General features: G+C 39.5%; 1 protein-coding gene across 3 annotated transcripts in view; it reads right to left on the bottom strand.

Moving 5' to 3' along the window:
* Positions 1 to 240: 240 nt before the first annotated feature.
* LOC120535748 (probable G-protein coupled receptor 162) overlaps positions 241 to 27,883 on the bottom strand; it is a 55,175-nt gene continuing 27,532 nt past the window's right edge. Inside the window, exons 5-9 of one of the 3 annotated variants that reach the window (XM_039763784.1) lie at positions 27,564 to 27,756; positions 21,276 to 21,427; positions 20,925 to 20,948; positions 878 to 1,065; positions 241 to 688 (exon numbers count right to left, since the gene is read on the bottom strand). In XM_039763784.1, the coding sequence (XP_039619718.1) occupies positions 313 to 688; positions 878 to 1,065; positions 20,925 to 20,948; positions 21,276 to 21,427; positions 27,564 to 27,756 (933 nt within the window). In that variant the 3' untranslated portion in view covers positions 241 to 312. The remainder of the gene's footprint in view (positions 689 to 877; positions 1,066 to 20,924; positions 20,949 to 21,275; positions 21,428 to 27,563; positions 27,757 to 27,883) is intronic. The other 2 variants (XM_039763786.1, XM_039763785.1) reach the window with 2 other exon arrangements.

The raw sequence follows: 27,883 nt of genomic DNA, 5'->3' as shown, positions 1-27,883 counted from the left end.
TAATTGGTTACAGTATAATGTATAAAAAAATACTGAACCTGTGATACAGGTTATCACTCTGGGTAAGTCATTGTGTCAATCACACCAAGTTCTTCTCAGTTTTGGACTGGTTCTTTGTCAATTCAAACTGAAACACCATTGACCTGCAACCTAACTCTTTGTGTCATTCTATGAGTACGCATCCTGATTACATTTTTTATTTACATCAGAAGTAAGTCACTCAGAACACTAATGAGTTTTAATTCTATTTATTAATCATCCATACACTTACACTTACAAACATCCTCACACACACACACACACACACGCACTCTATGTAGAGTTGATGTCAGGCTTCTCTTGCTCTTGGACACTGAGAGTACTGGCTGTTGTGACCTGGATCCTTGGGAGGCCTGTCCTGCAGGTCTGGCTTTGAGTTCTCTGGTTCTGAAGTGGCCCACTTACTGAGGCTCTCCTCCCAGATGGGTAATATGACCTTGCTAAACCATCTCTCGTCAGTGCAGTTGGATGCTGTGTCTGTGGTCCTATGGTGTAGTCTGTCCTGGATCCGCCAATGATTGCCAGTGAGGCTCGCCTTCCTCTGTCACCTGAGGGACAGTAGTGTCGAGGAGTGGCAGGGAAGTCATCGTCAATAAATCGCGTCACTTCTTGTCTTGAGAAACAGGAAGAGGAGACATTCGTCTGTTTCCTACAAGATAGGTAATTAGACATGGGTATATCATAATTTAAAATGGGAATATCAACCATTAAGTTAGCATTTATTATTAGCCAAAATATTTTTATATAGCATAATTTGCTGAAGAATATTATTTGGTTGAAGAATCAAGACATTTTTAGAAATAGAATTAGGAATGTCTGACTCCATCTGTTGTCCTACCTTGGGGAATCAGCAGGAGGAAGCAGCTCCAGAAAGTTATGGAGGGACAAGAGCCCTCCTCCTGCCGGATTCCGGTAACGACTATTGCAGATGTCATCTGAGGATGACCAGCGGGGCAGCATGGAACTTGGAGGCCCATGACCCCAGAAGTCTTTGTCATCATGGGAGTGTCTTCGATTAGCTGGGACCTAGAGGTAAAATAAAAAGTGGGACATGATCAGAGGCCACAGTTTGAACCAAACGTATTTATTCAGTGTGTACTTGACCAGAGGGTACAGGATGAGAAAAGATTCCTCACTCAGTAAAATTACAATGTGTAAAACAGAATATCTACTCAACCATGTATTTTGATCTAGTAGTACTTATTTAAGGGAAGCAATGTGAAAAAACATAAAACAGAAACCCTTAGGAAAATTATGACACAGATTAATGTACTATTCTACACTATTACTGTGAAGGGAAATCTTAATCCCAGAATTACTATGAGGTCCTCTTGAGCAAGGATGTAAATTGAACTTAAACAGTGAGAATCGGAGATCAGCAATTGCTACTGTCTGATTATATGCGCTACTTCAAACTCACACGTATTTTTCTAGCCAGCAAAACCCCATGGCAAATTCTAATAGAAATCCGTTAGATGTTTCGTCACATTTTCACCGCTTTTATAATCACATTTTCTGCTGGAAGCAGTTCTAATGACAGGCAAAATTAGATTAGATTGCTCAAAACTCTCTATTTTCATGCTGTTCGTTAAATTCTGACAAATGAATGATCATGTTTCCCAAAACCTCTGTATAATATACCACCTCTAGTAATAATGCTATAAATGTTTGTAATATACCACATAAATAATAATATGAATTCTGCCTTAGGCATCAACATTTAAAGGATGCCTTAGAATTATGGCCAGAAGCCTGTGAAAACAAGCACTGCATTGCTTTAGAACATGAAGTCATAAAAACATTATAATTCATTCAAGGGCATCACTGAAGTGTGGGCTATGGGACAATGTGTTCCTGTCTCAGAAGGCTATTGATAAGACTGCAGTGGTATGAAGGGCTGTGGTAATGTGGCTGTGACACCATACAGCCTACTGATTCAGTCACCATGCCTAACTCACTGCAGGTCACTTAACCTGCTTGTGCTCCCTCCACATATAAACATAGTTTATGCTCTATATTTCTGTTAAAATATAGCAAATAGCATTACAAAAAGCTATATTGAAAAATGATTGCTTGTTTGTATACTTATCAGATGTGCTGTTTGATAATATTTTTATTACTAGTTGGGGGATTGAAGCCAAATGTTTTTTCATTGTTTCATTATAATCAAATAACCCTTCTTATTATTTTAAATATTATGCATATTATTATATAGAACGCATGTACATTTCAAGCAAAACAGATGGTATGGAAGCATAGATAGTGTGCATTTTTGTTATTGGTTTAGATCTATTATGTCTGTCCTTCTGTCCATCATCATGTCTCTCTCTACCTTCATTTATCTATTTTTCAATTACATTCATCAATCTATCCACAATATGTGTCTGTTTATGCATTTTTCTAAATCTGTGAATGTATCTGGCACGTACACTTGTCCATAAGTATATCTATCTTTCCACCTGTTTGTCAGACTGTCAATAAAGTAAGTCTGTGCATCCATCTAAGTGTACTTATGTTCAGTGCACTCTCATCCCAGTCCAGTGCATTTTGTTACATTAATTTACTATGGATTCCTCAAGCCAGAACTGCTCAAGTGGATCAGAAAAGACACTCATTTAATGACTAAAGGTTGAAAGGGTACTAAGTAAAAAATTGACTTAAGTAGAAGAAAAACTATGTAGACAAAATTGTACTTATGTAAACGTATCTTACACGGAAACAACTCTAGTAAAAGTAAATAAATTGGTTTGAAAAAATGATTCACGTAAAAGTACAATTTAATGAAATAGTAAATACTAGCCGAAGCCTGCCATAGCATACGGCGGTGTAAGAATAGGAATGGAAAACGGTGAGAAAGGCTTAGGAAACCACCGTCGCAGTATAACGAAAATAGCAAGGAGCAAAACCAATGCCAATGGTCAAGAGAGTACCTTCCTTTAGCAGGCTATGGAAAACATAGATATATATAGATAGACGCTGCATTCACTGTGTTGCCCAGTCGACACGATAAGTCAGCGCGTCCACCCTATTGTGAGTGGTAAAAGTGCCATTTAAACTAATACAGGTAGACGTGGAAACCGGGTTTTCTGATGAAAAAACAATAACGTTCAAAACAGTATCGTTTACATACAACAAATTTTGGCGAATCGTTTACATGCAATTATTTATATCCATTTATACACTAAATGCGTGCGTATCCCATGGTCTTAGAGTTGGTAGGCAGGGCTCTGTGAGTTGGTGGGCATGGCTCTCTGTCTTGCGTGCGTTCTCTGTCTTGCTTGCCCTTAGTTTGAGCTGGTGGACGGGACTCTGTGAGTTGGTGGGCATGGCTCTCTGTCTTGCGTGTGCTCTCTGTCTTGTTTGCCCTTAGTTAGAGTTGGCGAGCAGGGCTCTGTGTCTTGCGTGCGGTGTAAAGTCAACGTGGCTCAGAGGTGCATGTGGACTTTTGCACAGACAAAAGCGACTGAGGCTGTGTTTGGTGAGTTGCTGTGTGCTTCGAGAGCGACACTGGACTCGGGAGGAAGGTTACAGTTGGTGTGCGTGGCTCTGTCGTGCGTATCCCATGAGGCGGTAGGAGGGTTAGAGTTGGCGGGCGGGGCTCTGTCTTGCTTGCGCTCACTGTCTTGCGTGCCCTCAGTGTCTTGCTTGCGTTCAGTGTCTTGCATGCCCTTAGTGAATTATATATATAGATAGATGGCTAGATATCCATGATGTCCAATAGGAAGTATAAGCAGAATATACATAGCAATAAACTAGGTTTTTTATTTATCAAAAGACATACACTCACCTAAAGGATTATTAGGAACACCTGTTCAATTTCTCATTAATGCAATTATCTAATCAACCAATCACATGGCAGTTGCTTCAATGCATTTAGGGGTGTGGTCCTGGTCAAGAAAATCTCCTGAACTCCAAACTGAATGTCAGAATGGGAAAGAAAGGTGATTTAAGCAATTTTGAGCGTGGCATGGTTGTCGGTGCCAGACGGGCCGGTCTGAGTATTTCACAATCTGCTCAGTTACTGGGATTTTCACGCACAACCATTTCTAGGGTTTACAAAGAATGGTGTGAAAAGGGTAAAACATCCAGTATGCGGCAGTCCTGTGGGCGAAAATGCCTTGTTGATGCTAGAGGTCAGAGGAGAATGGGCCGACTGATTCAAGCTGATAGAAGAGCAACTTTGACTGAAATAATCACTCGTTACAACCAAGGTATGCAGCAAAGCATTTGTGAAGCCACAACACGCACAACCTTGAGGCGGATGGGCTACAACAGCAGAAGACCCCACCGGGTAACACTCATCTCCACTACAAATAGGAAAAAGAGGCTACAATTTGCACAAGCTCACCAAAATTGGACAGTTGAAGACTGGAAAAATGTTGCCTGGTCTGATGAGTCTCGATTTCTGTTGAGACATTCAAATGGTAGAGTCAGAATTTGGCGTAAACAGAATGAGAACATGGATCCATCATGCCTTGTTACTACTGTGCAGGCTGGTGGTGGTGGTGTAATGGTGTGGGGGATGTTTTCTTGGCACACTTTAGGCCCCTAAGTGCCAATTGGGCATCGTTTAAATGCCACAGGCTACCTGAGCATTGTTTCTGACCATATCCATGTCTTCATGACCACCCATCCTCTAATAGCTACTTCCAGCAGGATAATGCACCATGTCACAAAGCTCGAATCATTTCAAATTGGTTTCTTGAACATGACAATGAGTTCACTGTACTAAAATGGCCCCCACAGTCACCAGATCTCAACCCAATAGAGCATCTTTGGGATGTGATGGAACGGGAGCTTCGTGCCCTGGATGTGCATACCACAAATCTCCATCAACTGCAAGATGCTATCCTATCAATATGGGCCAACATTTCTAAAGAATTCTTTCAGCACCTTGTTGAATCAATGCCACATAGAATTAAGGCAGTTCTGAAGGCGAAAGGGGGTCAAACACAGTATTAGTATGGTGTTCCTAATAATCCTTTAGGTGAGTGTATATGCACACTTAAATAAAGAAATGGTGTACTGTTCTTTATATGGAAATGACATTTCAAACAAACTTATCTGCTGCAGTGGGTTGGGATGCCTAGTCCTTCAAAAGTGCCCGGGATTTGTTCCTGCCTTGAGTCCTGTGTTGGCTGGGATTGGCTCCAGCAGACCCCCATGACCCTGTGTTAAGCTATAGTGGGTTGGAAAATTACTTACTGACTGACTGACAAATTTATCTGTGCTTTTCCATGAAATACAAAACATTTTGTAAGAAAGTCCAAAGTACACAGCAGCCTTATTGATTTCAAATTGCAACTATTATTGTACACTTACAAACTGTACCCATTTTTATTGCAAAGCACACTGTACTCCCCTCCACTCTAATGAGAGTTAAAGTTATGGAAACGGACCGCGTATGTTTATTGCTAGAAGTACACAATGGTAATTAAAATAGGAATTCAGAACGGCTGCAAATTTCTCTTTTGTTAAAATAAATGTCACATGAGCATAAACTCAATAAAAAAACCTTACATGCAAAACTGCAACACGTTTTCTGTTACATGTTAAAGACTGACTGATTAAATGCTAAAATTGTAAGGATAAAAACAAATATGACAGAAGGACCCAGTGTCATAAGTTTGTGGCTTTCTGCCAGATTTCAGCCTACGAAAACCTTTTTATTTTCAAACCAAATCCAAAACAACAGCACAGCAGCCACGACCATTTCAAAATGTAATTTTTATTGTCTATTTCTAGCAAACTGGACCCTTCATCAACAACAAAGTACCTCTTACTCTCAGAAGAGTTGAATATATTAAAACAAGTCAACATGTTTTTTATTATTAGATCCTAATTACAATTTGAAATCAATAATAAGGCTGCTACATTATTTAGATTGTTTTAAAAAAAATCGTTGACTCCACTTATCCCAGCCTATTACACTGAATCAACTTGGATATTTCAAATACTAAAACATTCAAAAAATGATACTATGACAATGAATTTCTTTATATTCTTTATATATCCGCTGACAATGTAGTCTGTAGTTATCATTATATATATAATGTGAGACAGTGAAGACTTCAGTAGAAAGAAAAGCTTACTGTTTTCCAAATAAAGTGCAGTAGCAGACAAAAGGCTTTTGAATCATGTTGACATTAGGCAATTAAATTGTGCATAGAACCAGCATATAGAAGCAAATTTTAAAACTCCAGCCAGAGTTAATATGTTTTCTCTAAATAGCAAAGCAGAACACCAATGCAAAACCTACACCCTTAAATACATGCGTGTGGAAAAAGGAAAAAAACACACGTAGGTACAAGTAGGTGTATGTGGGATCACTGGGAGATAAGCAGAAATACTTATATTTTGCCAGCCGTTGCTTAGTTGAAATATTTGCTTAGACAAATACTGTACTGCATACGTGTAGTTAATATAACATCGAAAGAGTTTTTTGGTTTTTTTGCTAATACCTGCATGTAACCAGTTCTTAGGTGTTGCCTGCACCAAAAATGGCAGGTGCTATATGCTCTTATTATTAACATTCTTAGTGTGGAGCTTTTTGCTGTAATCTTCCTCAAATGGTGAAACCAATAATTTTGCAAACACCTTTATTCTTACACAGAAACTTTCTGCTAAACATTCCCAACTTACTAATGCACACTATACACGTTTAGGAAATGATGTATGTGCTAAATGAACTTCACTTCATTATTACGCACTGAAGAGGGACATCTTTTTTTAAAAGTGATGCCGCCTGTTATCCTAGCTTATTCTTTTGGACAACTGGGCATTGTTTTGAAATTTACTGTAGTGTTTTTCAGTACAGTTAACTATGATTTGTATCATTTATGCTGTATTTCAAACCAAGGGTCGCCAACTCCAGTCCTGTAGGGCCACCGTGGCTACAGGTTTTCATTCTAACCCCTTTTTTAATGAGTGTCCTGTTTGTGCTGCTAATTAACTTCTTGTGAATTAATTTTAATTGAAATGCTTTTTTTAAGATTGGTTCCCCTGAATTGCTTCATCGTTCCTCTGAATTGCTTCATTTCTTTCCTTAAATGGCATCCAAACAGAAATGAAATGTGAAGAGAGTGAGCTAAGAGAAGACCCACTAAGGCAGGGCCTCAAACTCCAACCAATTTCACTCCAACAAGCTGCTTAATGAGGTGCCGATTCTTGTTGTTAATTAAACCCGTTCTTTAATCCTTTGGCTTGTTGCTGCTCTTGTGGTGCATTAGCAGACATTTCTGAAATTGCTGATTTTCTCTTTCTAAGAGCACTGTTCAAATGTTTTGGGGACATGAGCAGATCAACCTTCCAGAGACCTTCATCGTTCTTTATTTTCAGATATTGTATGATGGACACCAGTTGTTTTGGCATCACATTATTGTTTGGCTGCTAATTAAGGACAAAGAAACAATTAAGGTGTCTGAGTCCTCAAAAGCAAGTCAATTCAAATTAGTTCAAAAGAAGTTAGCAGAAAAAACAGGACAATCATTAAGAAAAGGTTTAGAATGGAAACCTGCAGGCACGGTGGTCCTCCAGGACCAGAGTTGGCGACCCCTGTTTTAAACACCCTGCTAGACCAGATTACTTTTGTGGGTTTTGCAAATTTGAGGAAGAATTGTATGCTGCATAATAAAGCTGTTTTGATGGATGTCATTGAGGCTGGATAGCTCTTCATAAAATATGTGTATAGAACCCCCCCTACTGCCACTGCACAGAGTACTTTCTACTGCATCATCCATTGCACATGTCCATGCACAGCAAAAACATAAAATCACTACAGACCTGATTTAAGGGGGGAGCGTCTGCTCACACTCAGCTCTTAGCCATTACACAGGAGCATTGCTCTATGCTCTGCTGACATGCATCCTCTTACTCAGCAAATGAAAAAACGGCACAGCTGCTACATTATTTTCTAAAATATTTAGCACTTCCAGATCATGAGTTATGACCCCCAAAATTTTTGCTTTTAATTTTAACTGCTCAGTGTGGAACTCTGAATTTTGAACACACCAAATCAATTGTATTTCGTAATGAACCACCTTGAAAATTATAATGAGGGTTTGTTACAAAATAAACATACTTTTCAAAGACTAAAAATGTTTCCACTTAAAATACTTAAAAATTACAATGCTCTAAAGTACTGCAACGAAAGTCAATGTAATTCATTATATTCCACCACAGCTACTGAGTGTGATTTTGTTCTCCTAATTACTTTTTTTTATTATGCATGTTTTTGATAATGACACGAGCAAACATTTTATAAATTAGTGTCTTTTTTAATGTTGCATGTTTTTGATAAGTAATTGCATATATTTTAACAGTCTCAATTTATACTGTGTCAGTAGATTCTAATGTGATTTAAGTGTGAGAAACTATTGAATTGAGAACTGTGGGAGGAATAAAGAGTGCTTGGCTCTAGATGTTAGCCCTGATAATAAAACCTGAACTACGACTATCCACTCTATCTGTCCCTTTTTTATTTGGTGGACTGATGGGTAGCTGTCTTAACACGAGATACCAAAATTAGTAGCATGGCATATGGATCAAGATGAAACACATGTTAAAGAATGTGATCACCTAGAAAACATAGTCTTGAATGAGCTGAAATCCAAATTACAACTCTGTTATTTAATTTATACTCATTGTTTGATCCTGAGCAAGTCATTTAACCTGACAATATATCATTTGTACATAATGCACTTAATGAAGGCCACTTAACTTAAACATAAGATATTGCAGAAAATAAAAGTTGTTGATCTGCATTTCAGCCATCAATTATAACTTTAGATCAGGGGTACTCAAAGTTTTTGAATGCCGGTCCATATTCAGTTCGCCACCAACCATCGGGGTCCGCTATAGCCAGATTTACCTTGTAGGTCTGTAGGACTGTAGGTGTAGGTCTGTAGGAGGCTAGTAATAGATTCAACGCAAATGATAGCAATTTTACAGAAGACCAAGACATGCACAAAACATGGAAAACAATTCAAAAAAGTCACATGACTACTTGCAATTAACACACCAATTATAACAGTTGGTACGTAAATGATTGTCACTCGGTGTGAAGTGTGAAACTGTTGTTTCGATTTCATAATGGCAGCATAGTTCGGTGAGTAACCAGTCAGTGCAATTCTCATTGCATTCCTGAGGTTCTGGTCGGTAATTACACTTCGATGTTTCGTCTTGATAGTGTTCATAGTGGAGAACGCACACTCACAAGAATATGTTGAACCAAACATAGTGAGCACGGAAATCGCCAGTTTCTTTGCAGCAGGATACTGAGAATCTGGAACAAACTTTGACCAAAAAATTGTTATGCTGACTTCGTTCAATTTTGCTTTCAAAACGTGAGAAGTTTGCAAATCACCTGCTTCCATTTGCAACAGTGACGGGTTTGAGTTCGGAAAAATTGAGGCAGCCACAGATGTCCATTCACCGTCAGGCTGGACAATGAAAGGATCAGAATAAAAAAAAACCACAGGCTTTAGTTTTCTGAAATCCTTAAAATGTTCATCAAACTCGACCTTCAAATGATGTAGAAATGTGGAAATCAACTGAAAACATGCCTGTTGATCAGCTGTCATGCAGCTCTTCAGGTTTGGGAAATGCAGCATCTTGCCACCTTCCAAGTCATTGATGAAAATGCTCAGTATTTGTTTCAAAGGCACAACATTTTTCTTGCAATTCGACAACAGTTTTGTCTGCACCCTGAAGTGACAAATTCAGTGTATTTACAGTATATGTCCCATAATATCAACAAGAAATGCCAGCAGTACGACCTTGTCACTGTCTTGAATAAATGTTAAAAATTCTGCAGCTCTCTTTGTATTCAAGGACTGCAGGAAGTCAGCTACATCTTCACGGAGATTCCAGAACCTTTCCAACACACGGCCCTTGCTTAACCCTCTGACGTCATTGTGAAGCAGCAGATCTCCAAATTCTGCAGACATCTCTTCAAGACAAGAACGAAACAGACGATACTGCAGAGACGAATTACATCGTAAAAAATTCACAAATTTCACAAGAGTAGACATCACTTCCGCCAGTTCATCACAAAGTTTTGAACAGGGGGCCGACTGATGAATGATGCAATGATAAGCAACAAGGTTGGGCTGAAGTGCCTTCATACGAGTGACAAGTCCTCTATCTTTACCAGTCATTGCTGGTGCCCCGTCTGTTATAAGGGAAATCTTTTTAGTTACATCCAATAACAGCTGCGTGCATAAATTGCGATAATGCTGAAAACACGTCCTCACCGCTGGTCTGTTTTGCTAGCGGTAGTAATGTCAGAAACTCTTCAACAAAATTATGGCCATCAAAAAATCTTGTGAACACACAGAGTTGAGACATGTCAGTTTTACCAGTGGATTCATCGCACGCGAGAGCAAACAATTCAGCCTGTTTACGATCTGATATTAACTGACCACCGATATTGTCAGAAAGGTAATCCGCACGACGAACTAGCAGTAGGCTACTGTCTGATAATGGTATCTGCTGAATCAGTTCAACACACTTTTTGTCGCTAAACAAAACCGAAGAAGCAGACATTGTGCATTCTTTAACAACCTCTGCATCAGTAAATGCTTTCTTATGTCTGCCAAGAACCCAAACAATGCGTATAAGCTTCTGTAACATTTGATTGTGTGGTGGTTGCTTTCGTCATCAGCGATGAACTCGCTACCAACGACGACTTAAGGGCGTTGATCTTATACGAACGGAGCTCTTTGACTTTGGTGGATAATTCTCATTGTGGCACTCAGTGTGTTTCGTCTCAAAATGTCGTTTTACATTGCCGTTTTTAATCACGCTTCTGACTTACGCAGAAGACAGTCGCGGTCCGCCAAAAACGTCTTGGCAGTCCGGATTGTGGACCGAGGTCCGCCGTTTGAGTACCCCTATCTAAAGTTTAGATAGATAGATAGATAGATAGATAGATAGATAGATAGATAGATAGATAGATAGATAGATGGTGGTCCAGATCTAGTTATGCAGATCCAGATCATCTGGATGACTTTGATTTATGCGGGGATGATTCCAGTTCGGCACAAAGACAATTCTTCATGTCCTCAGTTTGCACACTTCTAGATGTTCCGGGAATTTTTGGGTGATTTTCTATACTAGGCTGACCCGCCTTTTAAGGCGACCAACTTTTAAGTTGACCACTTCTTAAGGTAATTCAATATGTAGATCAATTTGGTATTTTATACAAACTCATTAATTTGATTATATTGCATTTGACCGGTATTACTTTAATACTCGTAGTTTCTGTTATTTTTGGGATGAAATTTAAACTTTTTTTCTATATTGTGGTCGCCCTTTTGAACCCCCCTGATATTTACTACGCGGTGAGGCATTTGTACTCCATCAACATTAATTATTTCCAGAGACATAATTTTGTCTATTTTTCCAGCGCATCGCGCACAAAAACAAGGGAACGATTGGAGCACCAGAACTCTGCTCACATCATGTCGCTTCGTACCGCAAGATGCAAGTAGTAAGTCTGTGATAAGCGGAATACCGCTACGCTTTCCACTCATGGGACGGAAGGACAATCCCGACAACTTTTATATAGTAATAAAGAAGAAGAAGAAGATATCGCACAGTCTGGAGCAGAAAATCATCTTTTACCTGGAAAAACGAAACTACAAATCCCATCGTGCATTGCAAAATGGACGGGGCGTGTGTGAAACTCCACGCCTGCGTAGCACTCACGGGACGGAAGGACAATCCCGACCGCATTTATATAGAAGGATAATAAAATTAATAAGTTATAGCATAATGAAAATTGCATAATTAGATCTGGACCACCCTATAGATAGATACTTTATTAATCCCAAGAGGAAATTCGTGTTATGAAAATGCCTTGTGAGTTACCAATAAAATCTAAAATACAAAGAAAGGCAGGCATGTTCAATCCATTCTCTACTCTGATTGAAACGGCTCATTTGTGTACAAAGAGACACAAAAAGTAAATTTAGTATGTTTGCAATATCATCATTGTCCAGTAAAGTCATGGTCAGGGATACCATGGTGTGCATAAATTATGCCAATAAAACTAAGTCTTCCTTTCTTAAAATGCCAGCAAAATAGATCAAGCTTTTGCTTAAGTGGTTCTCAAAAATAGTGTAAGAAATAGCCCTAATGATGAATAAGCTATTGCATGGTGATTTCTTTAAAGGACTAGGCAGACAGTTTTACAATAAAGGAATTTCATTGACATGGCTTTAAAGCTTCAGCGTCTAAGGAGAAACTGAAAGTTTAATAATAGTAGGCACTGAACAAAAATACCAAGAAAACAGCATCTTAAAGCAATGAGTCAACAGTAAGTGCTGTTAGCGTCACAGAGCTAAAAAGTGTGTTAGTCACAGAGTGCCTGGCCGCACAGTGCTGGTACCTGCTAAATGTACAAACTGGCACAATGAAATGTCTAGCTCTCTGTCTGCATCGATCAGTTCAAAACAAACAGATGTCCATATGAAATACAAAGGTATGTTGCAGATAATTTTATAAGACCAATGACAGTTCTACCTTGTGGGATGTGATATTTCAAATTAAACATGCTATCTCTCCAAACTGCCTCAATACTTAAAGTGCTGAATAAAAAATAGCAAAAGTAGAGTTTTACGCTGATTGACGTGTCCATTGCAAATGACACTACTCTAGCGAATGTTGAAAGTTCAATTAAAAAAAGACCTAAACAACAAAAGCTGGAAATATGTGGTACTAATTTCAGAATGCTGCTTGTGTTTATAGAGCAGTTGCTAATTGGGAAGCTGAAATTAGTAACAGCAACAATCAGCACAAAGAAAAACCCGCACATAAAAACAATGATATCACATTGAGTAGTCTGCAATATGACATTTTACAGTAATTTATACCACATTTATATGGAAGTAGGCAGATAAAAAGTCACAGGGTTTACATTAAAACACCATTTACGCGGCACATGCCTTTTCACAATAGCCAGTATCCACTCAATGATCAAAGAATTGGTGATAAATGTAAAAAAAATCATTAACAAGATCATAAGAATGTTTTAGTTAATCTGTGCTGCCATTTTGAAGTATATGAAGGACAACCAAATGAAAAAAAGAAAATACTGAGTATCTACATTATAAGGAACACTTGCATCTTTACTGTGACTGTTTTCTTAGTGACAGCGCAGCATGTGTAGACTATTTTACTGGAAATAGTCTGTTACGTTTCAATGGATCAATTTTATGTTCAGTTCAGAGGAAGAAATAAAATAACACAAGATTTAAATGGGTTTGTACTAATCATGGTGGTGGTTACCAGTTGCACTGGCATGAGTGTACAGCATTACACACAAGCACTATCTTGTCTGGGTTATTCCCCAATGACATTGCCATATGCATATGAAGGACAAGGGCCTCACCAAAAAAACATCCAGCCAATAACAGTTCTGGTGGTGTGGTGTGAAAGAGACAGTCGACAAAAAGGTTCAACAGAGGCTGACATGACTTGTGCAGAGTGAAAAAACAAACAACAGTTATTTATTTAACGACTATTATTATTTAATCAGCTCATTTGAGTTCCACTACTCTCAGCAAAAAAAAAAAAAGATGAGGCCATTGCACATGGATAGTGACCTCAAAACACGTCATGTATTTTGATAAAAGTAAATCACTTAGCTGAAAAAATGAACACTATTAGACTGAATGGTATATCTCCTGTGTTTTTCAGACTTTTCCCATATATACTACCTTTTTTTAAAAGGACTAGACTAAGTTGTAACATTGTTCATTTGGAATTTAAAAAGTCCTTGCATTACAAAAACTACAGATACCTAAAGAAGAAGAAGGTATAACTTTGTGTTAAATGCACTGGGCTGCAGACACACTGTATCAAGTCAAGTTGGGGAGCATGCACTGACAAAACAGCTCGGGATCCTGGTTGGCAACGCCCGAGGTAGACACACGGTCCAGTCCCACCCTCCAGAAATGACCCTCTATCTACCGCAGCCAGGCGTTACATGGGCGACACCTTGGCCTGGTCCAGCCACTCGGGTCCCCAACAATGAGGATCCTACGAGCTGGATCTCCCTCAGGGAATCGCGTCACATTGCGGTAGTGCCATAACTGGCACTCTCTCACAATGCCTGTAACGTGCCTCATTCCCTACATAAGCAACCGGTTTTGTCTGCACCCTGAAGTGACAAATTCAGTGTATTTATATGTCCCATAATATTAACAAACCAACAAAAAATGCCAGCAGTGCAAACTTGTCACTGTCTTGAATAAATGTTAAAAATTCTGCAGCTCTCTTTGTATTCAAGGACTGCAGGAAGTCAGCTACATCTTCACGGAGATTCCAGAACCTTTCCAACACACGGCCCATGCTTAACCATCTGACGTCATTGTGAAGCAGCAAATCTCCAAATTCTGCAGACATCTCTTCAAGAAAAGAAAGAAACAGACGATACTGCAGAGACGAATTACATAGTAAAAAATTCACAAATTTCACAAGAGTAGACATCACTTCCGCAAGTTCGTCACAAAGTTTTGAACAGGGGGCCGACTGATGAACGATGCAATGATAAGCAACAAGGTTGGGCTGAAGTGCCTTCATACGAGTGACAAGTCTTCTATCTTTACCAGTCATTGCTGGTGCCCCGTCTGTTATAAGGGAAATCTTTTTAGTTACATCCAATAACAGCTACGTGCATAAATTGCGATAATGCTGAAAACACGTCCTCACCGCTGGTCTGTTTTGCTAGCGGTAGTAATGTCAGAAACTCATCAACAAAATTATGGCCATCAAAAAATCTTGTGAACACACAGAGTTGAGACATGTCAGTTTTATCAGTGGATTCATCGCACGCGAGAGCAAACAATTCAGCCTGTTTAAGATCTGATATTAACTGACCACCGACATTGTCAGAAAGGTCATCCGCACGACGACTAGCAGTAGGCTACTGTCTGATAATGGTATCTGCTGAATCAGTTCAACACACTTTTTGTCGCTAAACAGAACAGAAGAAGCAGACATTGTGCATTCTTTAACAACCTCTGCATCAGTAAATGCTTTCTTATGTCTGCCAAGAACCCAAACAATGCGTATAAGCTTCTGTAACATTTGATTGTGTGGTGGTCGCCTTCGTCATTAGCGATGAACTCGCTACCAACGACGACTTAAGGGAGTTGATCTTATGCGAACGGAGCTCTGACTTTGGTGGATAATTCGCATTGTAGCACTCGGCGTGTTTCGTCTCAAAATGTCGTTTTACATTGCCGTTTTTAATCACGCTTCTGACTTACGCAGAAGACAGTCGCGGTCCGCCAAAAACGTCTTGTCAGTCCGGATTGTGGACCGCGTTCCACCGTTTGAGTAGCCTACCCCTACTTTAGATAGATAGATAGATAGATAGATGGTGGTCCAGATCTAGTTATGCAGATCCAGATCGTCTGGATGACTTTGATTTATGCGGGGATGATTCGAGTTCGGCACAAAGACAATTCTTCATGTTGTCAGTTTGCACACTTCTAGATGTTCCGGGAATTTTCGGGTGATTTTCTATACTAGGCTGACCCGCCTTTTAAGGCGACCGACTTTAAAGTTGACCACTTCTTAAGGTAATTCAATATGTAGATCAATTTGGTATTTTATACAAACTCATTAATTTGGTTATATTGCATTTGAGCGGTATTACTTTAATACTCATAGTTTCTGTTATTTTTGGGATGAAATTTTAACTTTTTTTCTATATTGTGGTCGCCCTTTTGAACCCCCCTGATATTTACTACGCGGTGTGGCATTTGTACTCCATCAACATTAATTATTTCCAGAGACATAATTTTGTCTATTTTTCCAGTGCATCGTGCACAAAAGCAAGGGAACGATGGGAGCACCAGAACTCTAGCAAAAAGAGTGGTCCAACCACTCGGGTCCCCAACAATGAGAATCCAACGAGCTGGATCTCCCTCAGGGAATCGCGTCACATTGCAGTAGTGCCATAACTGGCGCTCTCTCACAATGCAGGTAATGTGCCTCATTCGGGATTACATGAGCAACCGCTCATTCGATACAAAGTCAAACCAACGGTAGCCAAGGATTTTCCGGAACGACACAGTACCAAAGGAGTCCAGTCTTCGTCTGTGGTCACTGGATAGCGTCCATGTCTCACAACCATACAAGACAGGAAGCACCAGAGCTCTAAAGACTTGGACCTTCGTCCTTTTGCATAGATATCGGGAGCGCCGCACACCCCTTTCCTGTATGTACACTAATATTTTGGAAGGGGACAGAAGTCAGTGGTACAACATTCTCTCTGTAACTGGGTATTTAGTCCTTAAGGGATCTTTATATGGACAACACGTATTTGATTGTTGAATTGCTAATTTCCCAAAAACACATTCTTTTTTTCCATATTCAGGATATATATGTTATGAAAACTAATATGCCTAATTGTCCCCACCTTCTTCCAGTTTCTGCTTCTGAAGCAGTAGTGGCTGGGTTTTATGAAGACATCTGGAGTGTTTTGTGATATTATCAACAAATATTAAGGAATTTATGACTTATGATTTATATCACAGGCAATGATGGGAAAAAGATCTTTCAGTTAGAATTTCAGATAAAGATTGGGACTGAGCTATTCATAAAATACACCTCTCTTCAATTTATGCAAAGCATGCTATTAATTCACCTAAAAATTGTATATTGTGCATACATAACTGACTCAAAACTGTTGTAAGCGCAGGCGTGGGTTTGACTGGTTTTCCAACTGGTTTTGAGGAAAATGTCCTACCTGGCCAGGATGGCCATAATGGAGGGAGCACAAGAATAGAGGCACAACTCAGTTGGGAAGATCATACATTTCTATCTCATTCAGAAGGAACAATTAATGAATGGGCAATATGTCCCCCAGAATGACAGGTGGCTTTGCTCCTCTATCTGGTCCTGATTTGGACACCCACAGTGGGTTGTCTGGGATTTGTAGTATGGAAGAGTAACCCTGCCGGGGTCCTTGGGTGCCACCAGGGGGTGTTGTCGGGAGAGGACCTCCCTGTTATAGGCAGCATCTGTGTGACCAGGAAATGCTTCTGTCATGCCTCCTGTGTCACCAGAAGTGCTTCTAGTGCAAGATAAAAGGAGGCATCTCACCTCACTGAAGGAATTGGAGTTGGGTGGAAGCACAAAGCTCACCTGGAGCAGTGGAAGGAGACTGTAAAAGAGAATGGGAAGAACACAAGTGTTGTGTTACGTTCAAAGCCTTTTATAAGGTACTTTATTGTAATTAAACTTGTATTTGAGCCTGGGATATGTTTCGTGCTGGTTGTGTGTCTGGAGTTTGTGGTGTTACAAAGCCCCCTACTGGTCAGTCTGTCAATACAGGACACCACTCAGATCATTTCAATTTAAAACGTTTTCCATATCTATCAGGAAGCCTTTGAATCAAAATCACTCCTAACCTCTTAAAAGCAAAATCTGGAGCAACACCAAGTGGGATATTATTTTAGAAGTAAAATCTACAGTGGTGTTTTTGGCATGGTAATTCTGGTATATCTGTGCAGACCTCTCTAATGTTCACATTAACTTACTTAACTAATATCTATCCCTCTTTTGGTAAAGACTGTAGAACCATGAAAGTTCACATACCTTTTACATCACAAAAAAATCAATCAAACAATGGGATGCTAGTGCCTGGTCTGTCTCTATTGACATCACATACAGTGCATCCGGAAAGTATTCACAGCGCATCACTTTTTTCACATTTTGTTTTGTTACAGCCTTATTCCAAAATCAATTAAATTCATTTTTTTCCTCAGAATTCTACACACAACACCCCATAATGACAATGGGAAAAAAGTTTACTTGAGATTTTTCCAAATGTATTAAAAACTAAAAAAATTGAGAAAGCACATGTACATAAGTATTCACAGCCTTTGTCATGAAGCTCAAAATTGAGCTCAGGTGCATCCTGTGATCATCCTTGAGATGTTTCTGCAGCTTAACTGGACTCCACCTGTGGTAAATTCAGTTGACTGGACATGATTTGGAAAGGCACACACCTGTCTATATAAGGTCCCACAGTTGACAGCTCATGTCAGAGCACAAACCAAGCATGAAGTCAAAGGAATTGTCTGTAGACCTCCAAGACAGGATTGTCTCGAGGCACAAGTCTGGGGAAGGTTACAGAAAAATTTCTGCTGCTTTGAAGGTCCCAATGAGCACAGTGGCCTCCATCATCCATAAGCGGAAGAAGTTCGAATCCACCAGGACTCTTTCTAGAGCTGGCCGGCCATCTAAATTGAGCGACGGGGAGAAGGGCCTTAGTCAGGGAGGTGACCAAGAACCCAATAGTCACTCTGTCAGAGCTCCAAATGTCCTCTGTGGGGAGAGGAGAACCTTTCAGAGGGACAACCATCTCTGCAGCAATCCACCAATCAGGCCTGTATGGTAGAGTGGCCAGACGGAAGCCACTCCTTAGTAAAAGGCACATGGCAGCCTGCCTGGAGTTTGCCAAAAGGCACCTGAAGGACTCTCAGACCATGAGAAACAAAATTCTCTGGTCTGATGAGACAAAGATTCAACTCTTTGGTGTGAATGCCAGGCATCACGTTTGGAGGAAACCAGGCACCGCTCATCACCAGGCCAATACCATCCCTACAGTGAAGCATGGTGGTGGCAGCATCTTGCTGTGGGGATGTTTTTCAGCAGCAGTAACTGGAAGACTAGTCAGGATAAAGGGAAAGATGACTGCAGCAATGTACAGAGACATCCTGGATGAAAACCTGCTCCAGAGCGCTCTTGACCTCAGACTGGGGCGACGGTTCATCTTTCAGCAGGACAACGACCCGAAGCACACAGCCAAGATATCAAAGGAGTGCCTTCAGGACAACTCTGTGAATGTCCTTGAGTGGCCCACCAAGAGCCCAGACTTGAATCCGATTGAACATCTCTGGAGAGATCTTAAAATGGCTGTGCACCGACGCTTCCCATCCAACCTGATGGTGCTGCAAAGAGGAATGGGCAAAACTGTCCAAGGATAGGTGTGCCAAGCTTGTGGCATCATATTCAAAAAGACTTGAGGCTGTAATTGCTACCAAAGGTGCATCGACAAAGTATTGAGCAAAGGCTGTGAATACTTATGTACATGTGATTTCTCAGTTTTTTTATTTTTAATAAATTTGCAAAACCTGAAGTAAACTTTTTTCACATTGTCATTATGGGGTGTTGTGTGTAGAATTCTGAGGAAAAAAATGAACTTAATCCATTTTGGAATAAGGCTGTAACATAACAATATGTGGAAAAAGTGATGCGCTGTGAATACTTTTCGGATGCACTGTAAGTGTGATATCCTGTGACATCATCATCTTATCACAAAATACAGCCATATAGACTTAAACACTAAGTAAAGTGAAAGTCTGCTAGTCAGGAAAGTACTGTATATTAGCTAAAGGCAGACAAAATTGAAACAGCAACACCTAAAGTTTACAATAAAATGGTTCTGAGATAAAAAAAAGTCTAGACACAATAACTTAAAAAGAATATGCAGACTACATACTCCATAGTACTAGAACTGAATGCTACATGTCCAGTAGCAGCACTAACTATGGTGCAGCCATATGTTTACTGGTCAGCATGAGGCCAGCAAACAAGTAAAAAAATGATCTTCTACATACATACCTGTTCTTTCTGAACCAGAATTATGCACATCTTTGAAACAGGCACAAAAATACTACTGGCTTCTTTTCCAAAAAATGAAAGGAGCACATGTAGACTTCCTTGGTGACTTTTTCAAAATAAATGCAGTACTCCTTAGTGGTGGGTGAAAATGAAGATGCAGTATAATGTCTTGTGAATGATGAATTCCTAATATCAATCTCTTTTTTTCAAATTACTGTGACCATGTTTAAGGGAGTAAATGATTTTGGACTGAGGACTTTGAAAGTTCAGGTTGGACATGTGCAAACACACCGAAGGGTTTAGAGAACATCGAAAGACCAACTGGTCGAGCCATTTAATTGGAAATAGACTTGTAGCACCTGACATGCACAGTTTTGCATACTCAAGAAGCAATGTTTTTCTAGATAAGTTATTACATTGAACATATGACAGAAAATATAAAACAGGGCTTTTCAGCAGGAGATTATTCCATGCCATAATGCAAGGAAGGCAGAATAGTTCAAGAAATGTGACATTCAGTGGCCACCCCATTACCAGATCTTAATTGATTCAAATATGTATGGTATGACATGGAGTAGATTCTAGTTGTATTCTAGATTAGGGACACTAGGAGCAGGAGCAGGAGACTGTTCTTGCAAGATTATGTGCATTGCAGGAGACCAACCTACCATCTCTCCTACAGAAGAGAGAATGTTTATAGTAGATAGGGCAAGCAATGGACTGAACACGGTTATGTGCCCATGTACCTCTTTTTGGAAGCCAAGCCAAACTCATCATGTAACCTTTCATCTACTTATTCTAGTCATTCTTTTAGCATTCTAACCTACTATTGGGCTTTTGGAATAACAATTAATACTAAAGATTGAAAAAAAATCAAATACTGTGTGAAACTCTTGACAAACACTTACTGTAACAATTGAATTTTTTTTAGTATCAAATGTAATATGTGCATTTTCTGAGAGATCATAAGCCCTACCTCGCTTCTTGCAAAAGACTGACCAGCTCTCTGGCATACATCCCTCTATCCTAGTAGTGATTTGGACACATTGTCACATTGCTATGCTAGTCAAAAGAGCATACAAATATGTGTGCATGTATATTTATGTACAGTATTTACTTGTTTGTGGTATTTATTTATTTAAAGAGCTTCTATAAAAAGCCAAATTTACCTCTGGGCACAGCTAAAGTTCTATGTTATCTTATCTTATCTTACAGATACACAACATAGTTCACAAACTTACCATGGACAAAAGGGTCCTAGCATACTATAATAAGGGTAAAGAAGACAGCATTATAAACAACACAAGGCAAACAGCCACTCTGAAGCATTGAAGATATCAAAAATTAGGGTTGCTGCCTTGTAAAGAAACTCAGACTGTATTCACAGCAATCACTCACATTCTGGAGTGTTTAACAAAGAAAATGCTTTTTGGTACAAGCTGATTAAATCTGCCTATCCATTCATCAGTTCATCAATTTTCTGAACTCCCACTTTCAAGCTAATAGCATAAAATGAATATGCTTATAACAGAGAATAAAATATTAAAAGTCACATCAACAGGACTGGTGCGCTCACTACATCCGCTCCTTACCTGTAAATATTGCACTCTCTTTTGGGCCAGTGGGATTGGACTGTTGAGGAAAGGCTTTCCTGCTCCTCGTTCTGAAGCAAAAAGTGTGGCTCGCTTTACATCTGCTGATCCAGTGACCACAGCAATGGAATCCAAGTCATCACGGGCACTATCTGTAATCACGTAAGGCAGATACAGCGGAATTTAATTTATTCACTTGTCAAAACAGGTTTTAATAAAGTATAACACAACACAGGCCACGGAGGGTCACAGTCAGTGCAGAATTTCCATTTTTGCCAGGCTAATTAGAGTCACCTATTGAACTCATCATTTAATTACACTTTTTGTTATCCGTTACTGAGTTCTGGTCAAAGAATTAAAAAAAAATAACAACAATTAGTCTGCTCCCATGTTTAGTGAACTTCGCTGTGCAAAAATGCACTCAGTCTTTTGGACAAGTCTGTTGCTACTGCTTTAAAATGAATGTGATGTTCAGTTTCATTAGACAGGCATTAAACAAAAGTTAAATGCCAAGCAAAGGGACTATATTATATCTGTATGGTGCAAATTATCCACTATTTAGATGCAAAATAATAGCAAAATACCAGTGAGCCTGCATCACAACTTCATTATTTTTAGTGGAGAAATAGGATAGCAAGGAGTCAGATGAGCAATGGAGTTCAGAAGAGTTAGCCTGTAATTGATTAATTAAATAAAAATTGTGAGGCACTGTGGTCTTTTGCAGATCGCTACACTATAAGATAGAGAGATAAATCAAATAATGAAAATCTTAAACTTTATAAACAACCTAGGCAATCAAATTATTTGTGTAATAGGGCTTCTTTAATTACTTTGGGTATTTAGATATGTGTGCATGTCTAATTATTTAAACAATTAGCTTGATTAATAATATATAATTAATTTTTAGATAACTCCTTAAAATAAATGAATTCCAGTTATTGAAACGAAGATGCACAAGTAAAGTGAAATCCCAAAGACTTTACTGTGATTGTGAACCTGAGGTAAGTACAAATCTTCAGCAAAACTTTAACTAACAGTCTACCATTGTTGTCAGTTCATTTGTCCCAGTACAGTGCTGTGTCAGTTTTTTTTTCTGGAGCCAGAAGCCTTCTGTTTAAAACATTATAAATCTTACATTGTTGCCATATGAAACTTATTTTATTTAGCTTCATGTAGAGCTGCTGAACAATATAAAAATATTCCAACAATGTTCATGGCATTACCTGAGTGGTCCTGCAAGGGGATTGTAGGTGCAGATGCTGTAGGTGAGTTTGCAGTTTGAATGATCCCAGCCTGCAGCCATAATAGAGCCATTACTCAGGTGTCTGATCTGTTATTGTGTCCAAATGACATGAAGCCATCAGGGACATAGCTTTTATGAAGTATAAATTAATCCTATTAAGCTGCCTTGAAAGACCTTAATGTGAGCAAGCCTATAGTCAGCATGATCATGATAGGACTAGTAAAATGTAATAGTCTATCAAATGCGGGCCAAAGAACTGTAGCTCAGATTAAATGTAAGTGAGAAGTAAAGTATATCAAATTTCAGATAAAGGTGGACACTAGAGCTATAGGTAATCTAAGAGTATTATAAAACTTTTTTTTTTTATTATTATTAAGTGTTAACTCATATTTTGGATAACATATATTTAGCTATTGTTGAAGTGTTTAGTTGTTAGGTTAATTTGCAGGTATTCTCTTTTCTTATTTACTAGAAAGAACAAAACTTTCCTAAAGCAAAAGGGACTTAATGGAAGTAGGCTGACAAGAACAATGAAAGACAGCTACTCATTTACCCATTGTACCGTGAATCTATAGGCTCATTTTTTTCATAAACAAATTCTATAACACCAACAACGATAATACATTTAGGCAAGATATGTTGTTTCCTACTTGCTTTATGTATAGTGTATGATATATTAGTTATGATATGCAGGGTAATTCTGTTTATATATTAAGGTGTAGCATTCAGTAAACAAAATCAATAATTAGCATGACAGTGCGGTTTGTTTAATTAGTTATGGAGACATGATTTATTTGGTTATATTTGCATATTTTATATATTGAGATTTGGTTGGCATTTAGCCACAGATATAAAACTATTTTAGACTGTGCTAGAAATGTGAAATGTTCCATGAGCTGTGAAACAAGGCCACTTTGAAAAGCAGATATTTAGTAACACATTTTAAAGCAAAATACAGCTGAAGGTCAAACGTAACAATTTTTTTTTATAACTAAAAACTTGTGAAAATATTCAAGATATAGAAATAAAGAGGGAAAATAAGGTGTTTATTTTGAATTGTATAATTATATAGGGGGGTGGGTTGGAAGCATTGCGACACCCACCACATGACAAGGCGCCTGTATTGGGACAGGTTTGAATTGAACAATGTGAGCTTTTTTTTCTTTATCCGGAGTGCCAATCCTACCACCAACCTCCAAGTTTTCCCTGTAAGTTGGAGGACCTGCTTGCAGGGCTGGATGCAGATTAGCGGCATACCCAGGACAAAGCAATTGAAGGATAAGGGCCTTGCTCAAGGGCCTAATGGAGTAGAGTCACTTCGGAACCTCCCGAATGCTAGTGCAGATCCCTAGCCTCAGAGCCACCACTTTGCACTATATATGGGGTCATTCTTATAAAATATTATTTGAATAAGATGAGGATAAGAGATGCTTGAACATGCTGTCTGCTTGCTGGATGTCTGTCTGCCATACTGGTTTAACATCTGAGTGCTGTCTTGTTGGAATTCTGTGATCCTTCCAGGCTTTGGTGTTTTTCCCTGAACCAAGTCACCTGGACACAGCCGAAGAGGTTAATCCTCACCCACAAAAAAAAAAAAAAAAATTGCTCATGACCTTGTTTTATCAGATACTTATTCTTATGCGTGGCCTTCTAATGCCTAGCTCAGCAGCGATTGCTATTAAACTTCCTAGAACATATGCCCTGATGGGTTATAATCGACCATTCCCCCTGGAATTAGTCTGACTGTTGTATTGGCTTTCTATTTGCAGTTTTGATATGTTTTCCTCAGTCATTTGGAACAATCTTGCACTGTAAGTAGGGGTTTCTCAGTTCTGTAGAGGTCGTGGCCTCTAACCAATTACTCAATAGGGCTAAAAGTCACTTGGAAAAGTCACATCCTTATCCAAGATGACACATTCTTAAACAAGCCCTTTTTGCTTTGATCTTATTCATTCATTCTTAAATAATTTGTTTCTTTGATCCTTGCCTGTTTTTTAACTATGACTTTAGTTTGTTTTCATGATTTGATTGTTGATCATTAGTCTTTCCAGACACAATCATTTTTTAGTACTTTTGACCATGTTTCTTCTCATGGTTATGAATTTAAAACCATACCCTTGCTAGTGCTTCTAGCCGAACACTGACAATTATCTGTGGATTAATGTTGACATTCAATAGAAACCAAAGAAACTGAGTTATTTGTATCATCAATATATCTTTGTCGAACTATTGCATTAAATAACATTTTAATGTTCAAATCTCTGAGATGGGCTGGCGCCCTGCCCGGGGTTTGTTTTCTGCCTTGCGCCCTGTGTTGGCTGGCTTTGGCTCCAGCAGATCCCCGTGACCCTGTTGTTAGGATATAGCAGGTTGGATAATGGATGGATGGATGTTCAAATCTAATTGTTCCAGTTCATGATATATAGTAAAATATTAGTTATGTAATCAATTGTTTTCACTCTGATGCCACTCCTTTCACAGGGCATTCCCATTGGTGTCATGGCATGTGAGATTTGGTCCATACCTCACAGATTTGAAGAAAATCAGATGGTTCAAGTGACAATGAATTGGGTTTCTGACTACGAGGGTACCTGCTGCACCATGCTCATTCCATTTGAGCCCCACTGTACGTTCACATAAACTCATCCATTTCCATCCATCCATCCATCCATCCATCCTCTTCTGCTTATCCGGGGTTGGGTCGTGGAGGCAGCAGCTAGAGCAGAGAGGCCCAGACTTCCCTCTCCCCGGCCACTTCTTCCAGCTCTTCCGGGAGAATCCCAAGGCGTTCCCATAGTCCCTCCAGCGTGTCCTGGGTCTTCCCCGTGGCCTTCTCCCGGTTGGATGTGCCCGGAACACCTCACCAGGGAGGCATCCTGATCAGATGCCCGAGCCACCCCGTCTGACTCCTCTCGATGCGGATGAGCAGTGGCTCTACTCTGAGCCCCTCTCGGATGACTGAGCTTCTCACCCTATCTTTAAGGGAAAGCCCAGACACCCTGCGGAGGAAACTCATTTCAGCCACTTATATTTGCAATCTCGTTCTTTCGGTCACTACCCATAGCTCATGACCATAGGTGAGGGTAGGAGCGTAGATCGACTGGTAAATTGAGAGCCTTGCCTTACGACTCAGCTCCTTTTTAACCCATGACAGACCGAAGCAGAGCCCGCATCACTGTGGATGCCGCACCAATCCGCCTGTCGATCTCACGCTCCATTCTTCCCTAACTCGTAAACAACACCCCGAGATACTTGAACTCCTCCACTTGGGGCAGGATCTCTCCCACAACCCTGAGAGGGCACTATTCATCCATTTTCTATTTAGCCAAATGATTTAGACGAGGCATAACTTAATAAATGTTGTTATCCAGAAAAAAAATTGGGAGACTTGAAAATCCAACCATCCATCCATTATCCAACTCGCTACATCCTAACTACACGGTCACAGGGGTCTGCTGGAGCCAATCCTAGCCAACACAGGGCACAAGGCAGGAAACAAACCCCGGGCAGGGTGCCAGCACACACACACACACCAGGGACAGGTTACGATCGCCAATGCACCTAACCTGCATGTCTTTGGACTGTGGGAGGAAACCCACACAGACAACATGCAAACTCCACGCAGGGAGGACCCAGGAAGTGATCCCAGGTCTCCTTAGTGCAAGGCAGCAGCGCTACCCACTGCACCACTGTGCCACCCTCGAGACTTGAAAATGTATGAATGTAATCTTAAAAAAACATCAAAAACAAAATGAAAAAAAAATGATGTCATGATGCAGTTCAGTTTCGCCTTTTTGTTCCTGCTTTTGTGCCCAATATTAAGAGGATAGAATATAAATGTCATTTAATACAAAAGAGAGTGAATTTGGGAATTCATGAGGGACGTCCACATGGGGGAAAATGGTGTATCTGAAATCAAAACTTAAGTTGCCATCAGTCAGGCTTAACTGGTAAGTTGTGGTATTGAAAAACAAAAAGTAATGGTAACTGTAACTGTAGACTGTACCAACACATTTTAGAACACTGTGCGAAAATGTGGCACATCTCTTAGTCGTCTCTGTGCCACCCCACTGCTATTAGACACTTCTGATCTGCGGCGACCTCAACAACAATAAATTCTGGATTTCAATTGCTGGCTTGTTTCCCACATTCACATATTTACGTCAAAAGGAGATGCAGCTTAGTCTAGAAAAAATATGCTGGAGAATTGTATCTTAATAAATGCTTAAACTCCCAGTTTGCCACAATAGGATTCATCTGTTTCCTCTTTATTCAGTATTTGAGATATTCGCTGAAAGATTTGAAAAAGGGCACATTTATAAAATTGTTATTAGGGGCTATTTTAGTTTAATTCTGATACTTTGATTATTTCTGGAAATAACAATTGAAAAAAGTAACATTTTAAAGGTTGGTTACCTTTTTTGAAAACATTTTTCCATTGCTATAGCAACCATGCCTAAGGATTTTGAAGGTATTAGCTGTAAAACAGGTGATCTCAAGATTGGTTCAGAGTCACAGCTAAAGTGCTTGCCTGCTACTATGTCATAATGAGAGTTAAAACAGTTATTTCTCTATGGGTGGTGTGCACTTTATAACTCAGAAATGGTTGCTGAAACATCTTTGTGTGATTGTAGACTAAGCTTCTCTGTTGGACTGTGACAGGAAAATGATATAGGAAATACCGTTGTACTTCATTTTGGATGAATTTTATCCAGAAATGGACATTCTGCTACATCAGCGGCGGCTAGGAAACACTAAGTAATGTGCATCCTAGTGATATCATGAAAGAACTTGACAGGTCAAAGCTGGTATTATAAACAATGACACGTCCTGGATGACCAAGGAAAATGCAAATCCAAACCACACCTTAGAAAGGGTTGTTCCATCTGCTGTTGGTACAATGATGGTATGGTATGATAGCTGATGGTAGTGGAAATGTAACATTAAGAATAAAGTGTTATAATGAGTTGTTGAAGAAACAGTGCTGCAACATCCTGGCAAGTTATTCTAAAAAACTACACCACTTTGCTAGGGGGATGCCTTACCATTATCTGTTGTTTCATCCTGAGCCAGTGCCCTTAGACAGCGGTCCCATACTGGTCTAGCCTTTGGGCGGTATCTCTCAGACCCCCACACTAAGATTGGAAGTGGTAATGTCTGAAGCAGTGAAGACCACAACAGCAACACTTCCCCACAGGCAGGGGTGCTGTAAGACTGTACAGACACACAAGAGAGCACCTAGGTATAAATACAAAAAAAAAAAAATACATATATATATTAAAACCTCCTGATGAAGACAATGTTCCATTCAGACTTGTAAAATAAACCTCTGGTGCAAAACACTATATTTAGTTGTGCATGTCTA

Source organism: Polypterus senegalus, chromosome 9 (genome assembly GCF_016835505.1).
Source record: "Polypterus senegalus isolate Bchr_013 chromosome 9, ASM1683550v1, whole genome shotgun sequence".
NCBI lineage: Eukaryota > Metazoa > Chordata > Cladistia > Polypteriformes > Polypteridae > Polypterus > Polypterus senegalus.
Note: the sequence above shows the minus strand (reverse complement) of the source record. Positions and strands in the feature narration are given on the sequence as shown.